Source organism: Phaethon aethereus, assembly GCF_964289735.1.
Source record: "Phaethon aethereus genome assembly, chromosome: Z".
Classification (NCBI taxonomy): domain Eukaryota; kingdom Metazoa; phylum Chordata; class Aves; order Phaethontiformes; family Phaethontidae; genus Phaethon; species Phaethon aethereus.
In genome coordinates this window covers 50,557,108-50,578,788 of record NC_138577.1, presented here as the reverse complement: position 1 = coordinate 50,578,788, position 21,681 = coordinate 50,557,108, and the positions used below count along the sequence as shown (strand labels likewise).

The following is a 21,681-nucleotide window of genomic DNA, read 5'->3' as shown; positions in this document are numbered from 1 at the left end:
TCCTGGCATACATAGGAAGTGTTTCTTTAGCTCACCAACTGCATGGATGTTTGGTTTGGGACCCCAATCATGAAGACCAGCTACCAAATCTGAACACAACAACTGCTGAAGAATACAGGCAAACCGGGCTGTACTTTAGATGCAACGTGAGCACTCATCATAGATAGGTGGTATCATTTTTCATGTTTCCTTCTATATACTTCAGCAAAACGAGGAGATGGCAAACACTTTCTTCTTAGACATGACCTGACATTAACCTGGGGGATAACAACTTAGCTGACAGTGCCAAATTTAAAAATCCAGGGGTAAGAAAAACTCAGAACTTAAATAAATCCCACACAAAGTAAAATAAAAACAAAGAAAAGTATTTATTCAGTACTGACAGATGTGTCCTACTTAAAAATCATGACATTTTCTCATTAGCTTGTTAAGGTAGATAAGGAAGATACATTAGACACATATACTTTGTAAACAGTTATTTATTATAGCAAATATTTTCCATTTCTTAATAAAATACATAATGCTAATCACCAGAAAAAGTTGTCATCAATAAAAATAGGTTTGTGCATATACGTAATTTTTACTGTACAGATTTTGTAAAGTAAATGTTTGCATAGATTTCACAGTGCTCCATTAGCTACTGTCTAAACTAGCCTATCATTCTGAAGTTCTTCAGCATTATCAGGAATGCTTTGGTTTGTACTGAATACATATATAAAACAATTATTGCATTTTATGACTTACTGGAATAGCTAATCTTCAAGTTGAAAATAAAATTTGTTTACAAGCAAAGATAAGCCTTACCCTTCTTTTTCTGAACAAGGCAACAATCTTTTCAGAGCTCTGCAAAGTTTTCCATGATGCCTTGTCTTGCTTTCATTTGCCAACTTTTTAACTATAAAAATTCTGAAAGATATCTGCACTCTCAAGCCAGTTCCGAAAACAGGATAGCCCTTTGTCTCTGATCTGTTTTCTTCCCTTGTCAGTAATGACTTCTCCAGTTTGTTTCACAATCACCAGTTTAGGAATTGCGGTTATGTTGTATTTCTTCTTCAGATCACTGAAGGGAAAAATTAAAAATAGAACACACCATTAGGGACCATTTTAAGAAAATTCCTAGTCTCTTGAAGGGTGCTCTGGTCAGGATGCATGGGAGAGCAGATGTGACAAGTGCCTGGGCTTCCTCAGAGCTTGAGGAAGAACACTGGGTAGTACAGGGAGCTGAACAAGGCTGCAGCTGGGAGTTTACACAGTGCAACTTAGCTCAGGGAGTTGCAGCACCCTTCCTGTGACTGCTCTTCAGTGCTGCCTGTAGTCTCCACAGGAGCAGAGACTGACTCTCAGAAACTACAGAGAGGTCCGTGTGTGACAAGTGTCCACCTTGCTTTTACCAACCAGAAACAGATGTCTTCCGGTCCATTTTTACTGGATAGGAGGAGGATCCCACTTAAATTAGAATTAGACATTTATTCCTGTACAAATATATTCAGGTGTGCCAATCCCACAGAGCTACTTCCTATAATCTCCATTAAAGCATGATGCATTATGCAGAAATGCCTTAAACTCCCTCAGTGAAACAGCCCTTCTACATACAGAAATGTTAGAAATCGGAAGATTTGGAATAAGGGCCACCCATGTAACCTGTCCAAGAACAAAATTTCAACTCCTCTGTCACACAGACAATAGTGGCCATTTCTGTCAGGAACTGGAAAAATCCCGATAGATTAGAAAGAACTTCATCTTAAATATCCTACTGTTTTAAAACAAAACATAGTTAAAATACAGTTAAAAAATAAGCCATACAAACAGTGATCTTCCATGAACAAAATCAGGTTCTAGTCAGACAACTGATGAGTAGGTAGCCCAGGAAAAAATAGTAAGAAAAGACTTCTGAAGGATGGAACTTTAATGGGACCAAACTCAAGACATGTGGAAAAATAATGTATTTATTATTGATACTGGAAATCAAAATAACATTTAGGAGGGAAAAACCTAGAACACACAAAACATCCAAGCAGAAACAACATACCTGCTGGCACTGGCACACAATAAGATGGCATGACTACTAACTACACACCAGAGATGAAAGTGCACAAATAGCAGGCTATCAGCCACACGAAGTAGTAAAACAGAATTCACTGTTTATATAGATGAGTTGAAAGGAGTAAGATGCAAACAACAGAAATAGGGAAAACCAGGAGAGAGAAGCAAAGACTACTACACAGTAAGTCACTTTGGTTGAGCTTGACACAGGCAACAGAAATGGCAAGATGAAATACATTTCCAAGGAAAAAAGTTTAACAGCTATGACACAGTTTGTTACAGGACAATAAAGATGAAGAGAAGAGCAAGGTACATGGATCTATCTTCATGAAAGATAGTATCTTCTATACAGGAAAGTCACTTCACTCAGAAGGCTGATGTTTCACTGCGAATTAAAAAGTAAAAATCAAGACACAAGTAAGCCAGAAAAAACAATTCTGAGACGAAGACTTAGTCACTAGCACTGACAACAACTTTTTGGCATTAAATTATTAAATTTTAATTATTTAATTCACAACAGAGGTAATTAAAAGACAGTCAGTGGCCTCTGAGCTCATTAAACATCTCAATGGACATCAGAAAAAAACCCAAACAGTTAGTTGACAGTGCTGCTCAAAAGGAAGGGTCTCAAGTGTTTCTAGGAGCTCCAGAACCAGTTCACTGCCCCAGCTCCAACTAAAAGAAAAGCAGATGAAGAATATGTATGAAGTTTCCTGCTGTGTTTATCAGGACACTGCAAAAATATTCTTTCCAAATACATGGCAATAGGAAAAACACTACTTCCATTAACACTAAATTTCCAAACAAGAAAGGAAACCATTTGTTGAATACAAATAAGCAAGCAGAGAAATGTGCCTAGACTATGGCCATAGAATCAGAACCACACTGGGGTGTTTCCCCATCCTTTTCAAACTAAGCTAAAAGGTAGGAAAATTATTACCTACCTCATACCATGTCACACTACTCATAGGTCATCCTCAGCATATCTATTCATTGTACTAGATACTCACATTAGTGAGCCATGAATCAAACAATATAGATGCTAATGAATTAATAATGTTCATCCAAAAGGCAGAAGTTAAAGAAAGTATCTTCTACCACATCATCCTCAAGTGATACTCCACAATCTTAGCAGCAGGAATGCAAGCTGTGGTAACAAGACATGCTGGTATCTAACAGGAAAAGTGAGAAACAAAATCTACACCTAAGATGCAAGTTGCACAGTCTAAAAAATCCCAGAAAAATGTAATCAGTTGAGGAAGAGGTCACATGTTCCAGAAGAGGTGGAAGAAACAGGTTAAATGAACTGCAGTACATTAACCAGAAGTAACACCCTCCTCAAAACAAATGTAATCTGTTGTACGGAAAATTACCTCCCTGCATTGCCTTATGTCAAAACAAGCAGAAATTAAGCACCTTTAGAAGAACCAGAGGACAGAGACACAACAAGCAATAATGGAATAGCCAAATTCCAAAGTATGAATAACATCACTCAAAATTTAAACACTAAATGGAAATCTAGTGTCTGAGGGCCATCACTATAAGCAAGAACATCTGCAGTGTGAGGTTCAAATGCCAAAGAATTTAGACAGAGTAGAAAACAAGATTTTTAGACATTGTTAGAAAAATACAAGTTATTAATATATAGACATTCGCTACGATTTCCTGGAAAGGAGAAGGAACCTTAAAAATACAGCAAACAAGGCTTAAGTGAAATACTGTTCCAGACAAGGCATTCCTGAAACATGTCTTTCCTTCTGGATTTTTCTTTAAGAGAAGAAAAATCAACAAGTGAAGGATACTGCTCTGCCATTATATTGGCTGAGCAATAATGCAGGAAATATTACAGAACCAGCAACAATACAGTCTAGCAACAGGTTCGCTTTCTCAGTGAATTCCAAAATAAAAGCAGGCAACCAAGAATCCCCATAGACCTTTACAAAGTCTGCTGAAATGGGAGAAAAACACATTCCAAAGCAAATTCATGTAGAAACAACATAGAAGATTATCATCTCATACCACTTGTATGACAAACAAGATGGGTAGAAGATGAATTTTACTGGTTCAGTGGACAATAAAATAGCTTCAGAAGCCTAACACAACTGTAGCAATCAGAGACAGAACAGTAGGAAACTGAAGGTAATTTGCTATGGAGATTGGAAACTAACACTTTGCTTTCCTAAGGGAATGCATATGTAGCTTATCCACTCCATCACTGCAACTTGTTTACACAGCTTCTGGGTTGAAGGTTGCCTGCATCAAACCAGACCAAAGCATGCACAGACTTTGCTCATACTTGTGTGCAACTTGTAAAATGAATGGACCTGAAGGCGGCTCAGGAACAGTTCTGCAGATGATGCTTCTTAATCGTTGTGTACATGTGTACAGGTGCTTAGAGAGATGACTTTCTAAAACCTGTTAAGACCACCCTCTCCTACAGGGATCTCAAATCCTGTGACTCACCCACACAGACTATATATGTGCCATGGGACTAAGTCCAATGACAATTTATGAAATCACTAACCATAAATAGAAACATCACATGTGCTACAGAAGCAAATTCAATTCTCTTACAGTAAAATGTAACTAAAGTGATGTAACTAATGACACTCTTAATCTGTTGCCCAGCTATTCCCAGGTAAGTGTAAAGGTACATGCAGTGTCTTACTGACTAGAAAAGTTCAAGACCCAAACAGACAAATTAGAAGAGGACGCCATAATAAACGATAGCTATGGAAGACTGAATGAGTAACCTTTGTACAGACACAGGGAATCCTTTAGCCAAATCCTTTGAGACATCAGACCTTGACAATGCTGGTTAGAACATGAGAGGCCAACCTTCATTTGCATATGAAATACCACAAAGATCAAGTTAAGATTGAGGCAAAGTAGAAGTCATTGCAATTGTTAGGTCTTTTGATCCTTATGAGAAGGCTGGATGAACATTTCTGAGAGCACAGATTTTATATTACTAGGTAGTACTGGCATTGTCTGGGATGGAGTTAGTTTTCTTCATAGCAGCTTGTAGGGTGCTGTGTTTTAGATTTGTTACCAAAACAGTGTTGATAACACACCAATATTTCAGCTATTGCTGAACAGTGCTTACACAGTGCCACAGCCTCTTCTGTTTCTCATGCTGCCTTGCCAGCAAGTAGGCTGGGGGTGCACAAGAATTTGGGAGAGAATGCAGCTGGGACAACTGACCCCAACTGACCTTAGGGGTATCCCAAACCATACGACATTGTGCTCAGCAATAAAAGTTGAAGAAAGGGGGAGGAAGGGACTGACATTCGGAGTTAGTGTTTGTCTTGCCAAGCAACCATTACACATGATGGAGCCCTGCTATCCTGGAGATGGCTGAACACCTGCCTGCCGATGAGATGCAGCGAATGAACTCCTTGCTTTGCTTGCACACACAGCTTTTGCTTTACCTATTAAACTGTCTTTATCTCAACCCACAAGTTCTTGTTTTTACCCTTCAGATTCTCTCCCTCATCCCACTGGGACAGGGAATGACCTGTCTGAGTGTCTGAGATGTGGACAACACAGGGCAAAGTTAGTAGCATACTGGGAATATAAATGGTACATTTTATACACTTGTGTAATGTGGTATCTGACAATATTTGAATTTTAACAGCTTTCACTAGGAAGTGCTTTCACTTGAAAGTGACTGATACCTTGCTAATCTGCTTCTAGCAGTATATCCTGTAATATACAGCTGTATGTCTATTTTCTTTTAGTTGTAAGCCTTCTGCATTAAGTGTTAGTCACATAAGCAAGCACACAGTATGGATGGGATTCAATTTTGAAGTGCCTGTTGAGATTCTGGGATAGCAGTCTAAAAAGGCTAAGAACAGCCACTAGCTCTTAACTGCTCAGATACTTTCACTCTCCTCTTTCTGCCTTCCTTTTCGGGCTCTGTCCCTCCCCCGCATAGTCCTATAGGTGCCAATCCACCCACATACCTAAAGATTCCTAATATAAAAATGTAAGCATACCCTTTTTTTTTTTTCTTCTTTTTCAGCAATTCTTTGGGATTCTAATTTTCACTGAGGCGTGCAGGACATGGACTCGGTAAATACTATCTGGCAGCCTGCAAGAACTATGAGCATGTGCTGGGCACCCACACAAAGAATGATGCCTTTCACAGTAGGGCTCAGTATAAACACAGCAGTATGTCTTTGTGTATCATAATTAAAACAGTCCCCATTTACTAGCATTTGTTGTTGCCAAGTTCTGTTCTACTCCTGCTCTTCCTTTCTACTGTTCCCTTTCTCCTCCTAGTGCTCAGTTCCTACTAGATAGCCTTCACACCCCTGCAAGGATCAAAAGCCTGTGCCTCAGGCAGAAGTAGTCAACCTTAAAGCTGCAAGGCAGCAGGAGCAGTATTTCCCGTTTGTCATGCCACAGAAGATGCAGTCCCACCTCACAGAAATAGGGATCAACAGCATGGAAGAGTCTGGAGATCCTGCTCTGAATTCAGTATTTTGCATCTCTGCAGGTATATGCAAGGCATTACGCTCCATTCGCTACAAGTATGAATGCAGGCTACTTCTTAACAAAACAAAACTCATCCCCAAGAAACTCCATGCTTCCATTTGTGAAGTGTGTTTGAGATGGCAAATTTAAAATTGGCTCTATTGTGCCTGGGTCTATGCTGCAATTATTTATCTTAAACACTGAAGTCACCAGCGAGAATATTTTAGCTTCACTGAAGATGAAATGCCTTCTTTACGTAGTCTACAAAAGAGCAACTAATTTCAATTATTTACAGTGGAACTTTAAAAATATAATAAATATTAATATGTGGATGTTAATAAAAAATCAAATTATTCATTTATGTTAGTCAATTTTAAAGTTATATTCTTACTTAGAACTAGTATCTAGCCAGAATTATAAGTTTGGTTTAGTGAACACACATCTGTCTGCTCTAAGTCTACAAATGATTCACCTGAAGCCAAATTACCAGCTAATTCAGCCTAAGTACCCTGAACACCTCCACACCGCCCTTCATCATTAGATGCAAGAAACACAACTTCAAAAACATTTGTCTTTGCATATACCTCTGCACTTTATTCTTCAGTAAACCACTTCAAATGCTATGATCAAATGCTATACCCGACACAGCAAAGCATGTTTCTCAAGAGGATTCTGAAGGGCATTACGGACTGCCACAGAAAAGCCGATTAAACTATTTCTGTACCTCCATTCCACACGACTTGGGCAAGAGCAGAGTCAGAAATAGCCCCCTAATCCACAGAGGCTGAAGCTGTAAGCACATTCCCAGGGTCCACGCCAAACACCTTGCTGGATGCAGTAACTTCAAGTGGTACATTTCCATCAGGAAGTTTGCCTGAATTCTATTAGGATTAGTAGTTATCAAATACAATTACTGCCTGAGGAGCCTTTGGAGAACTATAGAAAACAGCATTGCTATTTCAATCTATTTAAGTCTATGCAAACTGTCATTAAAAAGGCCTAATATTAACTGGCTGCTGACATGCAGGAATGAGCCAAGGAAGGATGAAATAGTTCCTCGCTTCAGGTTGTTTGCTGCTCTTGGGGTTGTCAAAGTGCACTGACAAAACAAGATCAGTAAACCGGCTCTGCGTTGAGTGAGTAGCTAGAGTGTCACACAGCTCTATCTTGGATAGCACAGAGGGATGGATCTAGAATTAAATGAATGCTAGAAGTCACTGGAAGCACTAGAAGAGAGTTCGTTAGATCAGTAAGTCTTGTTGTGAGTTTAATTACCCAGTCTATGTTTAAAAGTCAGACTAACTCCCTTTGATGACATCTGTAACAGTATTTTCCACATCTGTCTGTCCATTCTTTAAAAGGGGGGAAAAAAAAATCCCTTTACCAGTATCTACACATTTTAAGCCTCCAGTTACAGGCATTTCAGTGCCTCATCTTACCTGTGCCCCCATAATCCCAATCTGCAATTCTTGATGTGAACTACATCGCATTTCTGACAGACATCTAAATGAGTCTGCACCCTTGACTTACGTCATCAAAAGAGTCCTTGGTATTATCCTTCACCCTGTTACTTCCATATGGTCGTGTCCTTTGCTTTTGATGTTTGGCTGAGCAAGCTGCCTACAAGAATGCCCCTTTAGATGCCTATAAGCACAGGAATTTTACATCCCAGTTACCACGTGCATTTGCCGCACCTAAACTCCCGCTGTTACTCCATTTTTCACCTAACTTACCTGTACCTGCCTGAAATACTTTAGCGTGCTCTGCCCTCCTCTCAACTTGTTCAGCTGTGAGTTTTGCTGCTCCTTCATTTGCCATTTTTCCAGAGCGTTAGTAAGCTAGACAAGCCAGAACAACCTTGGTAACAACTGCTGCTGCGCTGAAAAACGATCACTTGATCCTCGTCTGCCATTAGTTTGTTTCCGACTCGCTCTTCGTTCCCTCTTGTTAATACTTGGGGGCTTTACCAACCCCTCTTCAAAGATCTTTTAAACCCTAAATTTAAGCACGCAAAGCTGGTTTCCCCTTCGCCGCCTTCTTTACAGATGCACCAGGCTAAAGTCAAGTTACTTCCGCGAAGAAAATAAGCCGCTCGTCTAACGCTGCTCCGCGCTGCCGCGGGCAGGGCCCGACGGCGGACGCGGCGACCTGCGCCTCCGCGTGCTCACGGGGGCGGGACGGAGCGGGCCCCGAGGGCAGGCGGCGGCCCCGGGGAGCAGCTCTACCGGAGACTTCGCCGCTACCTTGCGCTGCTGTCAAAGCAGCCGCGCCTCCTGCCGCCTCCCGTACTCCGGAGGAAGGTGCCAGCAGAGACGCCGCGGGTGGGGAGCCGAGGCACCCCCCGCGGCGCGGCCTGCCAGGCGGGCGCGGCCCCCGGCCCGGGCGCCCCTGGAGGGAAGGCCCGGCCGGGGCCGGGGGCGGGGGCCACCGCCGCCGGTACTCACTGCTTGTAGGGGTCCTGGAAGGGCAGGGCCAGCCAGTCCCCGTGCATGGCGTGCATGTAACCGGCCATCTCCTCGGCGCTGTGGTCGGAGGAGATGAAGACGACCTCGAAGGGGGCGGGGGGCTGGGTCTCCTCCAGCAGCTCCGTGTAGAAGTCGCAGAGGACGGGAGTGAAGTCCCGGCACGGCGAGCACCAGCCGGCGGAGAAGTACAAGCCCACCACCTTGTTCTGCAGGGCCTCCTCGGGGTCCACGCTGCGGCCGTCCTTGCTGACCAGGAGCCGCCCGCTGAACACATCCACCATGCTGGCACCCGGCGGGACGCCGCGGAGTGAACGGCGACCCCCGGCGCGGCCTCGCAGCAGACCCCACCCTACCAGCTGCGACCCCACTGAGCCCACCCACGGCACGGCCGCCGCCTTTATAACCCACCCGCCACCGCCCAGGTCCGCCCGTCGCTGACTGACAGCGGAGCTCACCAATGGTCGCGTCAGGAGGGCGTGACCGCTCCGCGGCCCCGGCCGGTGCCGTCGGTGGCGGGGGGTAACGGAGCCAGCGGTCGGCGGCCGTCCGCGCCCCCCGCCGGAGGCCGGCGAGTACCCTGCGGCCGCCGGCGGCTCGAGGCCGCGCTGGGCACTGCCAGGGCGGCGGTGCAGGGGCCGTTGTCAGCCGTCTCGGGTAACGCGCGGCAGCGCGCAGGGCCCCGCTCCACCGCCTCCCTCGGGCTAGTCCACAAAACCGCAGCTTTTGTTGTTTGTTTGGGGTTTTTTTTCGTTTTGTTTTTTTAAAAAGAGTTTCTGGAGATACAGCCTGTGCCTGGAAGACTTACCCTGCTCAGCCTCGTCGGGCCCGGCGGACGCCCGCCCCGTCAGGGAGCAGCTGCGCTGGTGCGGGCGAGGGGAGCCGGGCCGGGGGCCGGGCTGGCTGCGGCGGCGGGCGCACCGAGGTGCGCAGGGCGGGCAGGGCCCCGCTCCTCTTCCCTCACCCCGGCCCACGTTGTTGCCTTACGCGGCTATTGCGCAAAAGAGGGGGTTTGATCTAGAGATGTTTTTCCTCCCGGAGTGCCAAATACGCCTTTTTGAGACGGCAAATGCAATTTCAAGACTTACTGAGCTTACCGGAGATACTGAACTTGTGATAAGTTTAAGCAGTAATCGCCTTCACGCCAACGTCAGACCTCTTCAGCTTGTCACGGATTTTACCTTCTGTCCCCTGAAGATCTCATCACAAGGCTTGGTCAGCTTTGGCACTGAACTTTTTGGGATTTTTTGTCTGACATACGGCACTGAATTTTTTTCTATCATGGAAAATCATCTGAATTCTGTCTGTAAAAGGCACTGTCTATTCTCTGTCCAAGCAGAGGAGGAATTCTCATTTTATTCCAGTGCATTTATCATGTGTTTGGGTGGAATAATGCCTTTTTCCTCCAGCTGATACTGAATTAGAAGTTAATAAAAGCAGCATTGTATTACAAACATGTAATCTCTCTTCTGCCTAAAGCAACCTTCAAAAAGGAGCTGAAAGATGATTTGGCCGTAGGAGACTTAATTAAACTGTAATTTAAAGGGTCACGATAGGGTGATAAACACAACTGGTACACTGTCTCATTTTCATTAATTGCACAGTACAATACAAAACCCAATTTTGTTTAAGATAAATTCTTATTTTATAATATGTATAATAACTATATTTCATAATAAAAATTATTATTAGAATAAATAATTCTCTCTTAAAAGAGAATTTATCGTAATTTTTTTTTGTTTCATCTTAAATCTCTTATCTCTTAAATCTCTTATCTCTTAGCTCTTATCTTAAATTTTTCTTAAAAGAGAATTTATCTTAAACAAAAAATTATCAATATCCCCCAAAACAAATACTAGTATTTATACTGGATACTTCAAGTGTCTAATCATGGAGCTACCACTGAAAATGAAACAGATAAAGCATTCTACAGGTGACTGGCAGAAGTCTCGCAATCGTTAGCCCTTGTTCTTGTAGGGCACTTCAATCTACTGGACATCTGCTGGAAGTATAACATGGCAGAGAAGAAACAGTCTAGGAGGTTCCTGGAGTGTGTGGAGAGTAACTTCCTGACACAGCTGGGGAGTGAGCCCACCAGGGGAGGTGCCTTGCTGGACCTGCTGTTTACAAACAGAGAAGGACTGGTGGGAGATGTGATGGTCGGAGGCCGTCTTGGGCTTAGCGACCACGACATGAATGGATTCTCGATTCTGAGCGAAGTAAGGAGAGAGGTCAGCAAAACTGCTACCATGGACTTCCAGAGGGCTGACTTCAGCCTGTTCAGGTCACTGGTTGAGAGAGTCCTTTGGGAGACCGTCCTGAAGGGCAAAAGAGTCCAGGAAGCCTGGACAGTCTTGAATAAGTAAGTCTTAAAGGCACAGAAACACACTTCCCATGTGCAGGAAGATGAGCTGGCGAGGAAGATAATAGGCCTGGTTGAACAGGGAACTTTTGCTGGGACTCAGGGAAAAGAGGAGAGTTTATCACCTTGGGAAGAAGGGGAAGGCAACTCAAGAAGAGAACAAGGATCTCGTTAGGTCAAGCAGGGACAAAATTAGAAAGTGAAAGCCCAGATAGAGTACAATCTGGCCATGGTCATAAGAGACAAAAAAAAAAATTAATAGCTTTTGAACTAAGTATCCTCAGGGTATTCAGCTCCCTGAGCTGAAAGACAGGGATGGAGAGCAGAATAAGCTCCCCATAATCCAGGAGGAAGCAGTTAATGACCTGCTACGCCACCTGGACATCCACAAGTCTATGGGGCCTGATGGGATCCACCCAAGAGTATTGAGGGAGCTGGCGGAGGAGCTTGCCCAGCCGCTGTCCATCATTTATCAGCAGTCCTGGTTAACGGGAGGTCCCAGACAACTGGAGGCTTGCCAATGTGATGCCCATCTACAACAAGGGCCGGAAGGAGGATCTGGACAACTACAGGCCTGTCAGCCTGACCTCCGTGCTGGGGAAGATCATGGAGTGGTTCATCTTGAGGGCACTCACAGGGCCTGTGCAGGACAACCAAGGGATCAGGCCCAGCCAGCATGGGTTCATGAAAGGCAGGTCCTGCTTGACCAACCTGATCTCCTTCTATGACCAGGTGACCCGCCTAGTGGATGAGGGAAAGGCTGTGGATGTTGTCTACCTGGACTTTAGTAATGCCTTTGACAGCGTCTCCCACAGCATTCTCCTGGAGAAACTGGTGGCTCGTGGCTTAGACAGGTTTACTGTTCTCTGGCAAAAGAACTGGCTGGGTGGCCGAGCTCAGAGAGTTGTGGTGAACGGCATTAAATCTAGTTGGCGGCTGGTCACAAGCGGTGTTCCCCAGGGCTCGGTTCTGGGGCCGGTCTTGTTCAATATCTTTATTGATGATCTGGATGAGGGGATCGAGTGCTCCCTCAGTAAGTTTGTAAATGACACCAAGTTGGGTGGGAGCGTTGATCTGCTGGAGGGCAGAAAGACTCTGCAGAGGGTTCTGGACAGGCTGGATCGATGGGCAGAGATCAACTGTATGAGGTTTCGTAAGGCCAAGTGCTGGGTCCTGCACTTGGGTCACAGCAACCCCATGCACCACTACAGGCTTGGGGAGGAGTAGCTGTAGAGCTGCCTGGCGGAAAAGGACCTGGGGGTGGTGGTGGACAGCCAGATGAACATGAGCCAGCAGTGTGCCCAGGTGGCCAAGAATGCCAACAGCATCCTGGCCTGTATCAGGAATAATGTGGCCAGCAGGAGTAAGGAAGTGATTGTGCCCCTGTACTCAGCACTGGTGAGGCCGCACCTTGAATCCTGTGTTCAGTTTTGGGCCCCTCACTACAAGAAGGATGCTGAGGTGCTGGAACGTGTCCAAAGAAGGGCAACAAAGCTGGTGAGGGGTCTGGAGCACAAGTCTTATGAGAAGTGGCTGAGGGAACTGGGGTTGTTCAGTCTGGAGAAGAGGAGGCTGAGGGGAGACCTTATCGCTCTCTACAACTACCTGAAAGGGGGCTCTGGTGAGGTGGGTGCTGGTGTCTTCTCCCAAGTAACTAGCGATAAGATGAGAGAAAATGGCCTCAGGTGGCACCAGGAGAGGTTTAAACTAGACATTAGGAAAAAATTCTTTACTGAGAGAGTGGTCAGGCATTGGAAGAGGCTGCCCTGGGAGGTGGTTGAGTCACCATCACTGGAAGTGTTCAAAAAATGTGTGGATGTAGCACTTCAGGACATGGTTTAGTGGGCATGGTGGTGTTCGCTAAACGGTTGGACTTGATCTGAAAGTTCTTTTCCAACTTTAATTATTCTGTGATTCTGTGAAAATATTTCAGATTAAAACTGTGTGTCCAAATGTCTTCTAGGCTTTCACTATTTGGTTGTTGCTCTTTTCTAAGGTGTGGCTCAAAAATCTGTCACTTTTACTTTTGGTAGACAGTTGTGACGATTATATATCGTGATTCAAAATACTGAACACTAGAATGGAACTAATGTTAATCATGATGAGTGCTTAGTTGGGTAAACTGCGACTAATTTCATTGTGAAATGAAGTCCAAGACCATCTACTGACCTTCTACAGCTTGCACTGTAAGAACTGCAATACTTGAAGTCAAAAATTCAGATTTGTTTTGGTATAGGAATAATCTGGGCACAGGTCTCCTTCCACACACGTGCCTTTCCTATTTGAGATCTTTTTGAAATATTTTTTTCTTTCATTGACTCCCCCTGAAGTTTTTGGTCATCTACTGCCACTTTCTGTCCTGAGTGGGAGAAACAAGGTATCATTTAAAAAATTTGACTGTGTGAGAGAAAGCCCAAAGAAGCACCACGGAAGTAACACAGCAATGGTTTCTTTTTTTGGTAGGCTTCATCAAAACTAACCACCTGGGTGTAGGATCAATTTGCTTTGGGAGATGCATTCATGTGCCCTTTCTCTTAACCCTTTTCCCTTTCAGGTTGTAGATGTACTGCTAATTAAAAGACTGCTTGCTTCTTGTGCAAAAGCTCACACATCTTTAAAAAAAGCAGAAAAGTTCAGCCATTATTATTATTTTCTAAGATATTTGCTTTTATGCAAATTAATCTTCACAAATGAAGCCTTTTTATTTATGTCCTGGTATATCTGACTAATTTGTAATTACTCTTCTGATATTTTACTGGGGGAAAAAAGAATTGCTTAGGTGCTTGGGAAGTGTTTTTTCTTCAAATGCAATATTTATTCATTTTCATGGACTGTTGAGTTATGGTACTCTCAAATCCAAGTATCTACTTCTGACACAGAAGTGACATTTAAAACAATGTAATCCTCCCATCTCTCATGTCTCCCATCAATCCTTTCTCCAAGTTTTGAATGCTATTTTTTGCCGTTCCCTCCTTCCCACCTGATGTCACAAGTAGAAGACAAAAGGAGCTGTGAATGGTTTCCTATTTTGAATGGTTGCCTGTTCTTGAAACAGCACAGAAGTGAAGTTCAGCTCACTGGAACCTTTGACTTGCCATACTGCCTGCCTTTGTGAGACTGCTTGTGAAACAGGAAGGAGTTGGAGCTTTTGAAACCTTCAGAGTCACAGGAAAATGGAAAAATAGCTTCCATGTAAGTTCAGGCTACCATAGGTTCATTATTGATATTCCTATTTCTCCTTCAATCAGTGAAAGCGTATTTTCTCAGATATTATGAACTGAAGCAATGACCCAAGGAAGTTGCAAGCATCCCAACCTCTACAGGTCAGAAAGCTGGTTAGACAGATATGGTGCTAGTCCATGAGAAAAGGACATACCGAGATTGTCTTCGAGGCCTCTGGGCACGCAGGGAAAAGTTCCCAGCTACCTACAACTCTACTGGGAGAAAGAGCTGGGTGTACAAGGTACACAAGGTTTGAGTTGTCTGTACTAAGCTTTGTTGACAAATGCAGCGAGCAAAGAAGAGAGTCCAAGCTAGCAGGGAGCATAGCTGTGACAGTACAGTGCTTTGCTGCTTCCCGTACGTGTAACTTGCTGAAGAAGCCTGCCTACATTGCAAAGCAATCACCATTTTTTACCTCTGGTAATTCCTGTAGCTGGTAAAATCATGGTCTTGTGTATAAGAAGTGTACCACCTTCTAAATTATAATTAACAACATTTTATTAATTATTTTAAATTATTTAAATTGTTTTGAATTATTTAATTATTTAAATTATTTTAGTTTGGGTGTGCTTCCCCCTTCCCCCTTAACCTAAGCATACAAACAATGGAAGACAGGTTAAAAGTTTAAAATGTGTGCAGAAGACTGTATGGCTTGAGCCACACCCTGTCTGTACGGAAGGCAGGTACATGCACGCGTCCTGGTTTATAAAGAAAACTATAAATTATTAGGTGATGTCCTCCAGATCATGTCTCAATGACAGTGATATTAAAGTTCTTGAAACTATTTAAGGAATAGCTACTAAACATGAGAAACCAGATACCTTCTTTGGGAAGCTTAAAGTGATCGACTCTATGAAGATATCACAGATTCACTGAAAATGCTGCATATCCCAGAAGGTCTTACCTTGCACCTGCCTTTGATTTAACCACAAAGCAGTTCTTTATGACACTAGCATGGACCAATAGGAAAAGTTTCACTTTATGATTTATACCAGGGAGGCTAGAGTCCGTTTCGGCTCCAAATGTTTTCTAGGACTATTCTCATTAGAGGTGTTAATACTATTGTGATCTATTCCATTCCCTAATCTCCACTTACACTGATAATAATGTAGCTTTTTATGTAGAACCTGTGGTCCTTTCTCAAGGGACTGTATAAGTTCTGAGACGACACTATCAGAAAACTTGTAAACAGTGCTCATCCACTCATTCCAGGAGTGGAAGCTTCTGGGGAATTCCAGGGCAAAACAATTGAGATAAAAATTTCCCACCATGAAATACTGCATTTCTGATTCTCCTGGAAAACAAGATTTTTATTATTGAATTTACTATATTATTTTAATGTACCAGTATTTAGATCTATCTTTCAATCTACAAGCAAGACTTTCAGTTTATTTGTTCTCACATTGCGAAGATGATCCTACTTCTCTTGTGTGTTTTGCTTCTATTAACATTGAAGTAAATTACATATCCAGGTTTTGACAAGCAAATGAGAATATAAAAAAATATATTAAAAGCTTGCATCAATAAAGTCATGTTTTCAATTATATGGTGCAGCATGCTGAGAAAGAGACATCAAAGAAATGAAACAGAAGTAAAAAATGTTCAAACTTGCAAACTATAATATAATAATGATATGATATATGATATGATATGATATATGATATGAGATGATATGATATGATATGACATGATATGATATGACATATGCTCAAGTCTGTGTAATTCCATACACCTCTGGTGGCAGAGCTAATGCCTCTGTAGGCTATATAAAAGTTAAACTAGGAAAAGGTTCTGAAAGCCTCTTTAGGTCTTTAATGAACATACCCTTCACTCTCTCCTTCGTGCACCTTTTCCATAGCTGACACTGTTCTGAGTAGTAAAGGGTTTGATCCAATAAGCACTTGCAATAAGCAGTCTCTTACAACTTGCGGTATGTGCATGATGCTGGATTTTTAAGTGAAAAGGTATTAAATGCAAAGTTTCAATCTGCTTATAGTTCTTAAGTGGTATGTAGGAAACACATACCTGTATAACACAACTGACGTTGACAAGTTATACGTGCATCCAGTGAAGCCATAAAGCAAAAGACAACTAAATTTACTCGAAGGAGAGCGTTACCTGGATGAGGGCTTGTTGGCCTTGTGTTCAATTTAATCACTAGCACACCATGTACTTAATTATACTCTAATTAAAAAATAGACAAACCTAATGAAGATAAATTTTGGTTGGGAAAAACTGTGTCGACTGCAATCCCTGAAGAAGTCATATTAGAAACTGACCTTGGAGAATCCCATTGTGTGTGACTATTAGCCAGTCGGAAAAATCAAACCCCAAAGGAGACATCAAGGGAAGGAACACACAGAATAAAGGAAACATAGCAGTGGCTTTAAGAGTTAAATATATAGCAACCATTGATACAGCTAGATTAAATAGTTGGTATTTTAATTCATTTCCACAGTACATAACAATATGATTTACAGGAGGGAGTTATTATAATCAGTGTTATTGATGAGAAAACAGGTAAAACTACTTTCCACAGTGTACACAGTGAAAAGAAGTGAAAGAAAGCTTCTTAGTCTCAACCCAATACATTAACAAGTGAGCTGTGAAAAGGGATCAGTGCACAAAGAAATAGTGAGCCAAAACCCCCTCAATTTTACCATACACAATCTGCCAACTAAAACAGTTATTGGATATTTGTAGCACTCCTTTAGAGGTGCCACGTTTGGTACGCTGTTTCCTTAGCTGGGAACAGGAGACCCAAACACATGGGTCATTGTTATATAGTTAGCAGTTACACAAATGCTTCGTGAATGTTCCTTTATGACTGTTCTTGGATCTACTTCCCCTGCATAACCTCCAAACACAAAAGAAATAACAGTTATCTTCTATTTTTTTTTTTCCAAGTAGGAAAATTAACCAAGTAAGTAGCACCTAGGTTCTTTAAATTACAATTTTATTACTGTAATTCAAACTGTCTAGTGCCTAACAACATACTGCAGACATCAAAGGCTAGCTGTAAGGGAATCTTGCTTTCCCTGGAGAAGAGAGATCCTGGGACAAAGCTTATCATTCTTACCGAGATCTGGCATCAGGTCAGGACTGAGTAAGAGCTGTAACAGCTACCAGTTAACCAAAACATTTTAGTACAGAAGATACTGTTTAGGTAAGTAATATCCTTTTTTTTTTTTTAAGCAACAGGTTGTCATGAATAACAGGTAATAATTATTATAGATAACAATTGTTATACTAACATTTAGAACAAACCCCTGTGTCTCAGCTTAATATGCATTCTTGGCATGAATAAACAGCGGCACATACATCAAGGAGAAAATAATGCCATTACAAAGACTTATAAATTAGCTGGATTTGAGACGTTGCAAGGAATATTTTTTCTTTTGACCAGGAAATATTCAAGCCTATTTATAGATTCTAACTAAGAATCTAAGAAATATATTATAAAAAGTGCAACAACTAGGTCTACATTCTTCGCATTGTTCCCCGAGTTCAAAATTATAGCAGTGCTGAACATTGGGAAAATAGCAAAGGTATCTGAATTTCTCCATGCAGCATGAAAAGCCCAATTCAACCATCCTTTCCATCTAGCTTTACGCTGGCTAGTGTGTATCAGATTGCCAAGTAGTGTTAGACAGGCTAGGTATCAGTGCTGTAGCATTTCTGACTTCCAAACAACTGGGAAGCAATTCGGAGTCTTGTAATAGAGCAGCAGGAGCATGGCAGCAAGGAACAACATTTGTGCCTGCAGCAGTGGAAAAAACCTGAAATAACGTTCTGCTCAAGTTCATTTGAGCTCAGACACTCCTTCACTTCTTAGCTTTTTGTCAGTTTAGTGTAACTAAGTAGACGTTTTTCTGTGAGACCTCTGACTAGATGCATCCCTTTCACCAGAATCACCCAACATTAGATCCTACATTTCTGTGCCTTATGAGAAGTGTAAGGCTGTGTGAGACTTCAGCCTAGAATCCAGCCTAGTCCTCTAGACACCAGCAGCCACCATCTCATCCTGTTTGTTCCAAGCTTTTAATGGAAGAAGGAGGCCTGAATGTTACGAGGACTCTGTCACAAGGACGGACTCCAGAGTTTTGGTGGTAGTTTCTGTTGCTTTGTTTAAGTAACTTAATAGGCACATACAAAAGTAAATGTCCTCTGCTATATAAAGAGATCCTCTTTAGGCAAAACTTCAATAAGAGACTTCAGTCATGGAGAGGACAGCTTGCATCTACTCCTGCCAATCTTGTTAGCAGCCTCTATTCTAGCTAGATTGACTTTGAACAATTTAATTAATCCAAGGATTTCAGGTGGTCATTCACAGTATTACTTCTCATAAGTTAAAAGAGTTGTATTTTAAGGAATGAAAGGATTATATTCTTATTTATAGAAGGCAAAATGACACTACTAAAAAACTTGTCATGCATAATGGCACCATTTCAGCCTAACATTTTTTCCAGCTTCATCTTTAAAAAAGATACTTGAAATGACCTATTGTTTCATTAGATGGTTATGTTCATTACAGATTCATAATGTGTAAGACCAACACAGACAGAGCATGCTTTGAGTGCCCAGCCTTGTTTTGTATTGCTCCCATTCCCATTTCACACTGTATACCTTTCTTCACTAGCAAATAAAGGAACAGGTCCTGGGGAAAAAAAAGCCACGCCAACATGTTACAGGGCTTAAAGCTAGAATACTTTTCTGCAGGTAAGCAAGCTGCCAATGCAGCTATGTTGCAGCTGCTAGTAGGAGCTCCTAATAGGAATTTTAGCGGAGCATATTGACCCCACTGCAGTCACTTGTTTCAGGGGCTTGCAGATACTCTCCAGAGAGGGTTTTCTGTCTAGCATGCTCGCTTTCATAAGAAATTTCTGGTTTTGCTCTTTGCATGAAGGATAGATACATTATTTTAAGGCTGGTATTCAGTGTCATTTATATTGTACATGCTTTATCTAACCACTATAAATACCCAAAGACCTTCCCCTTACACAAACATACCCAGAATACAAAACAACCCCTAGCCTTTAGTCTCATGCTCTCTAATTTTAAATCCATTAGAAACAGAGAAATAATTAGGAGCTCAGACAGTTAAAACATGGTGTGTTTTTTGCACTGAGAAAGAAACATCACCAGAAAATTGGCATAGGTTGAAAGCTCTGCTACAAAAAGGATAGGAAAAGAAGACCTGTTCCTTTGGTTTAACATGGGTTAAGAGAAGAGTGACTGTATTTTAAAGCTCTGAAATGACATTTAACTTTGGAGAATGAAAGATCTCAAAGACTCAGGTGTCACCTGCTAGTTGCTCTGCCTCATGAACTTTGATTTTCATATAAACATATAATTTTCAATGACATAAAAAATTATCCTAGCCAAGGGGAAAAAAAAAAATCATACCCAAGGTTGTTGAGTAGGATAAATCCTTATGCTGTTGTGGTGGGTTAACCTTGCCTGGTTGCCAGATGCCCACCCAGCTGCTCTCTCAGTCCCCCTTCTCAACAGAACAGGGAGAGAAAGCATGATGAGAAAGTTCGTCAGCTGAGATAACGACAGGGAGGTTGCATACCAATTACTGTCACAGGCAGGACAGAGTCGATCTGGGGAAAATGAATTTATTGACAATTGAAAATAGAGTAGGGTGGTGACAAAAAAAGACAAAACCAAAAATACCTTCCTCCCACCCCCCTCTCCTTCCCAGGCCCAACTTCACTCCTGAATCTTCTACCTCCTCCACCCCTCCCTGAGCGGTGCAGGGAGCTGGGCAATGGGGATTGTGATCAGTTTCACAATCAGGGATTGTGACTCCATCTCTGCTGTTCGTTCCTCCTCATGCTTTTCCTCTGTTCCAGTGTGGGGCCTCTCCCATGGGATGCAGTTGCTCCAACATGGATCCTTTCCGTGGGCTGCAGTCCTTCAGGAACAGACTGCTCCAACACAGGTCCCCCTTGGGCTGCAGTTCCTTCCAGAAAACCTGCTCCAGTGTGGGCTTTTCTCCACAGGCCACAGCTCCTTCCAGGAGCCTGCTACAGTGTGGACTCTCCATGGGTTGCAGCTTCCTTCAGGTCTTGTCCACCTGTTGCGCTGTGGGATCCTCCACAAGCTGTAGCGTGAATATCTGACTCACTGTGGTCCTCCATGGTCTGCAGGGGAATCTCTGCTCTGGCACCTGGAGCACCTCCTCCCCATTCTTCACTGACCTTGGTGTCTGCAGAGTTGTTTCTCTCATATTATTCTCATTCCTCCCTCACAGCTACTGTGCAGCATTTTGTATCCTTTCTCTAATATGCTTTCCAGAGGGGCCACCAGCTTGGGTCCATTGCAGCTGGCTGTGACCAACACCAGGGAAGCTGCTGGCCTTTTCTCACAGAAGCCACCCCTACAGCCTCCCTGCTGCCAACACCCTGCCATGTACACCCAATACAGCTATTTTAAATTCTTGTATCCCAAGAACAACTTCATCCCAAAACTTGTTCCATTGCTGAAACAATTCAGAGGAGGAACTATTTGAATTCAATCACCTTTATCTTCTTCATATTCAAGAAATCAGAAAGCTGTTAACTATGAAAATGGGCTGCTCCACAGACATTTCTGGGGCTAAGCCACAGGAACAGATCGCTGCAAACTGGACACAGTGAAGAGGCAGAAAGTCAGGCCCAGGATGGAAGGACCTGGAAGGTCATTTGCCACTAGAAGGGGAGATCTGTTGTCTGCACAGATGGAGTGTCAAGTTTTAATGAAGTCTCAAAGCTTCATAAGATCTTTGGGCTTCATAAGCTCGTAAGTCTTCAATGTTCACAGTGAAACCATATCACATTCTGCATCTCTGATTGGCTGTGTCACAAATTCTTCCTCTGAGATGAATTTGGACCTTGAAAACAAGTAACAGACTTTGAATGGGACAGGACTCCCCCAGTACCAGAGCATCAAGACAGATCCTTCCTTACCTGTTGTTAATCAGCTCGAAGAGAGAGCACTACAGCCTGGAACAGGACCAACCTTAATCTGATTAAAGGATTATTGCTTCAGAACTAACTATTTAAAGCCTTATAGCTGTGGTAGAGAGCCTAGTAAAAAGTGGGTTCAAGTTGCTGTTGTACCTTGCCT

General features: G+C 42.7%; 1 protein-coding gene across 1 annotated transcript; it reads right to left on the bottom strand.

The window, feature by feature from the left end:
• Nucleotides 1-891: 891 nt before the first annotated feature.
• Nucleotides 892-10,001, bottom strand: NXNL2 (nucleoredoxin like 2; the record flags this gene model as incomplete). The annotated part of the gene is made up of 2 exons (XM_082013651.1): nucleotides 8,967-10,001; nucleotides 892-1,060 (listed from the first exon to the last, which is right to left on the bottom strand). The coding sequence occupies exons 1-2, from the start codon at nucleotides 9,266-9,268 to the stop codon at nucleotides 892-894; spliced, it is 471 nt and encodes a 156-aa protein (XP_081869777.1). The 5' UTR covers nucleotides 9,269-10,001.
• Between the last annotated feature and the right edge of the window lie 11,680 nt (nucleotides 10,002-21,681).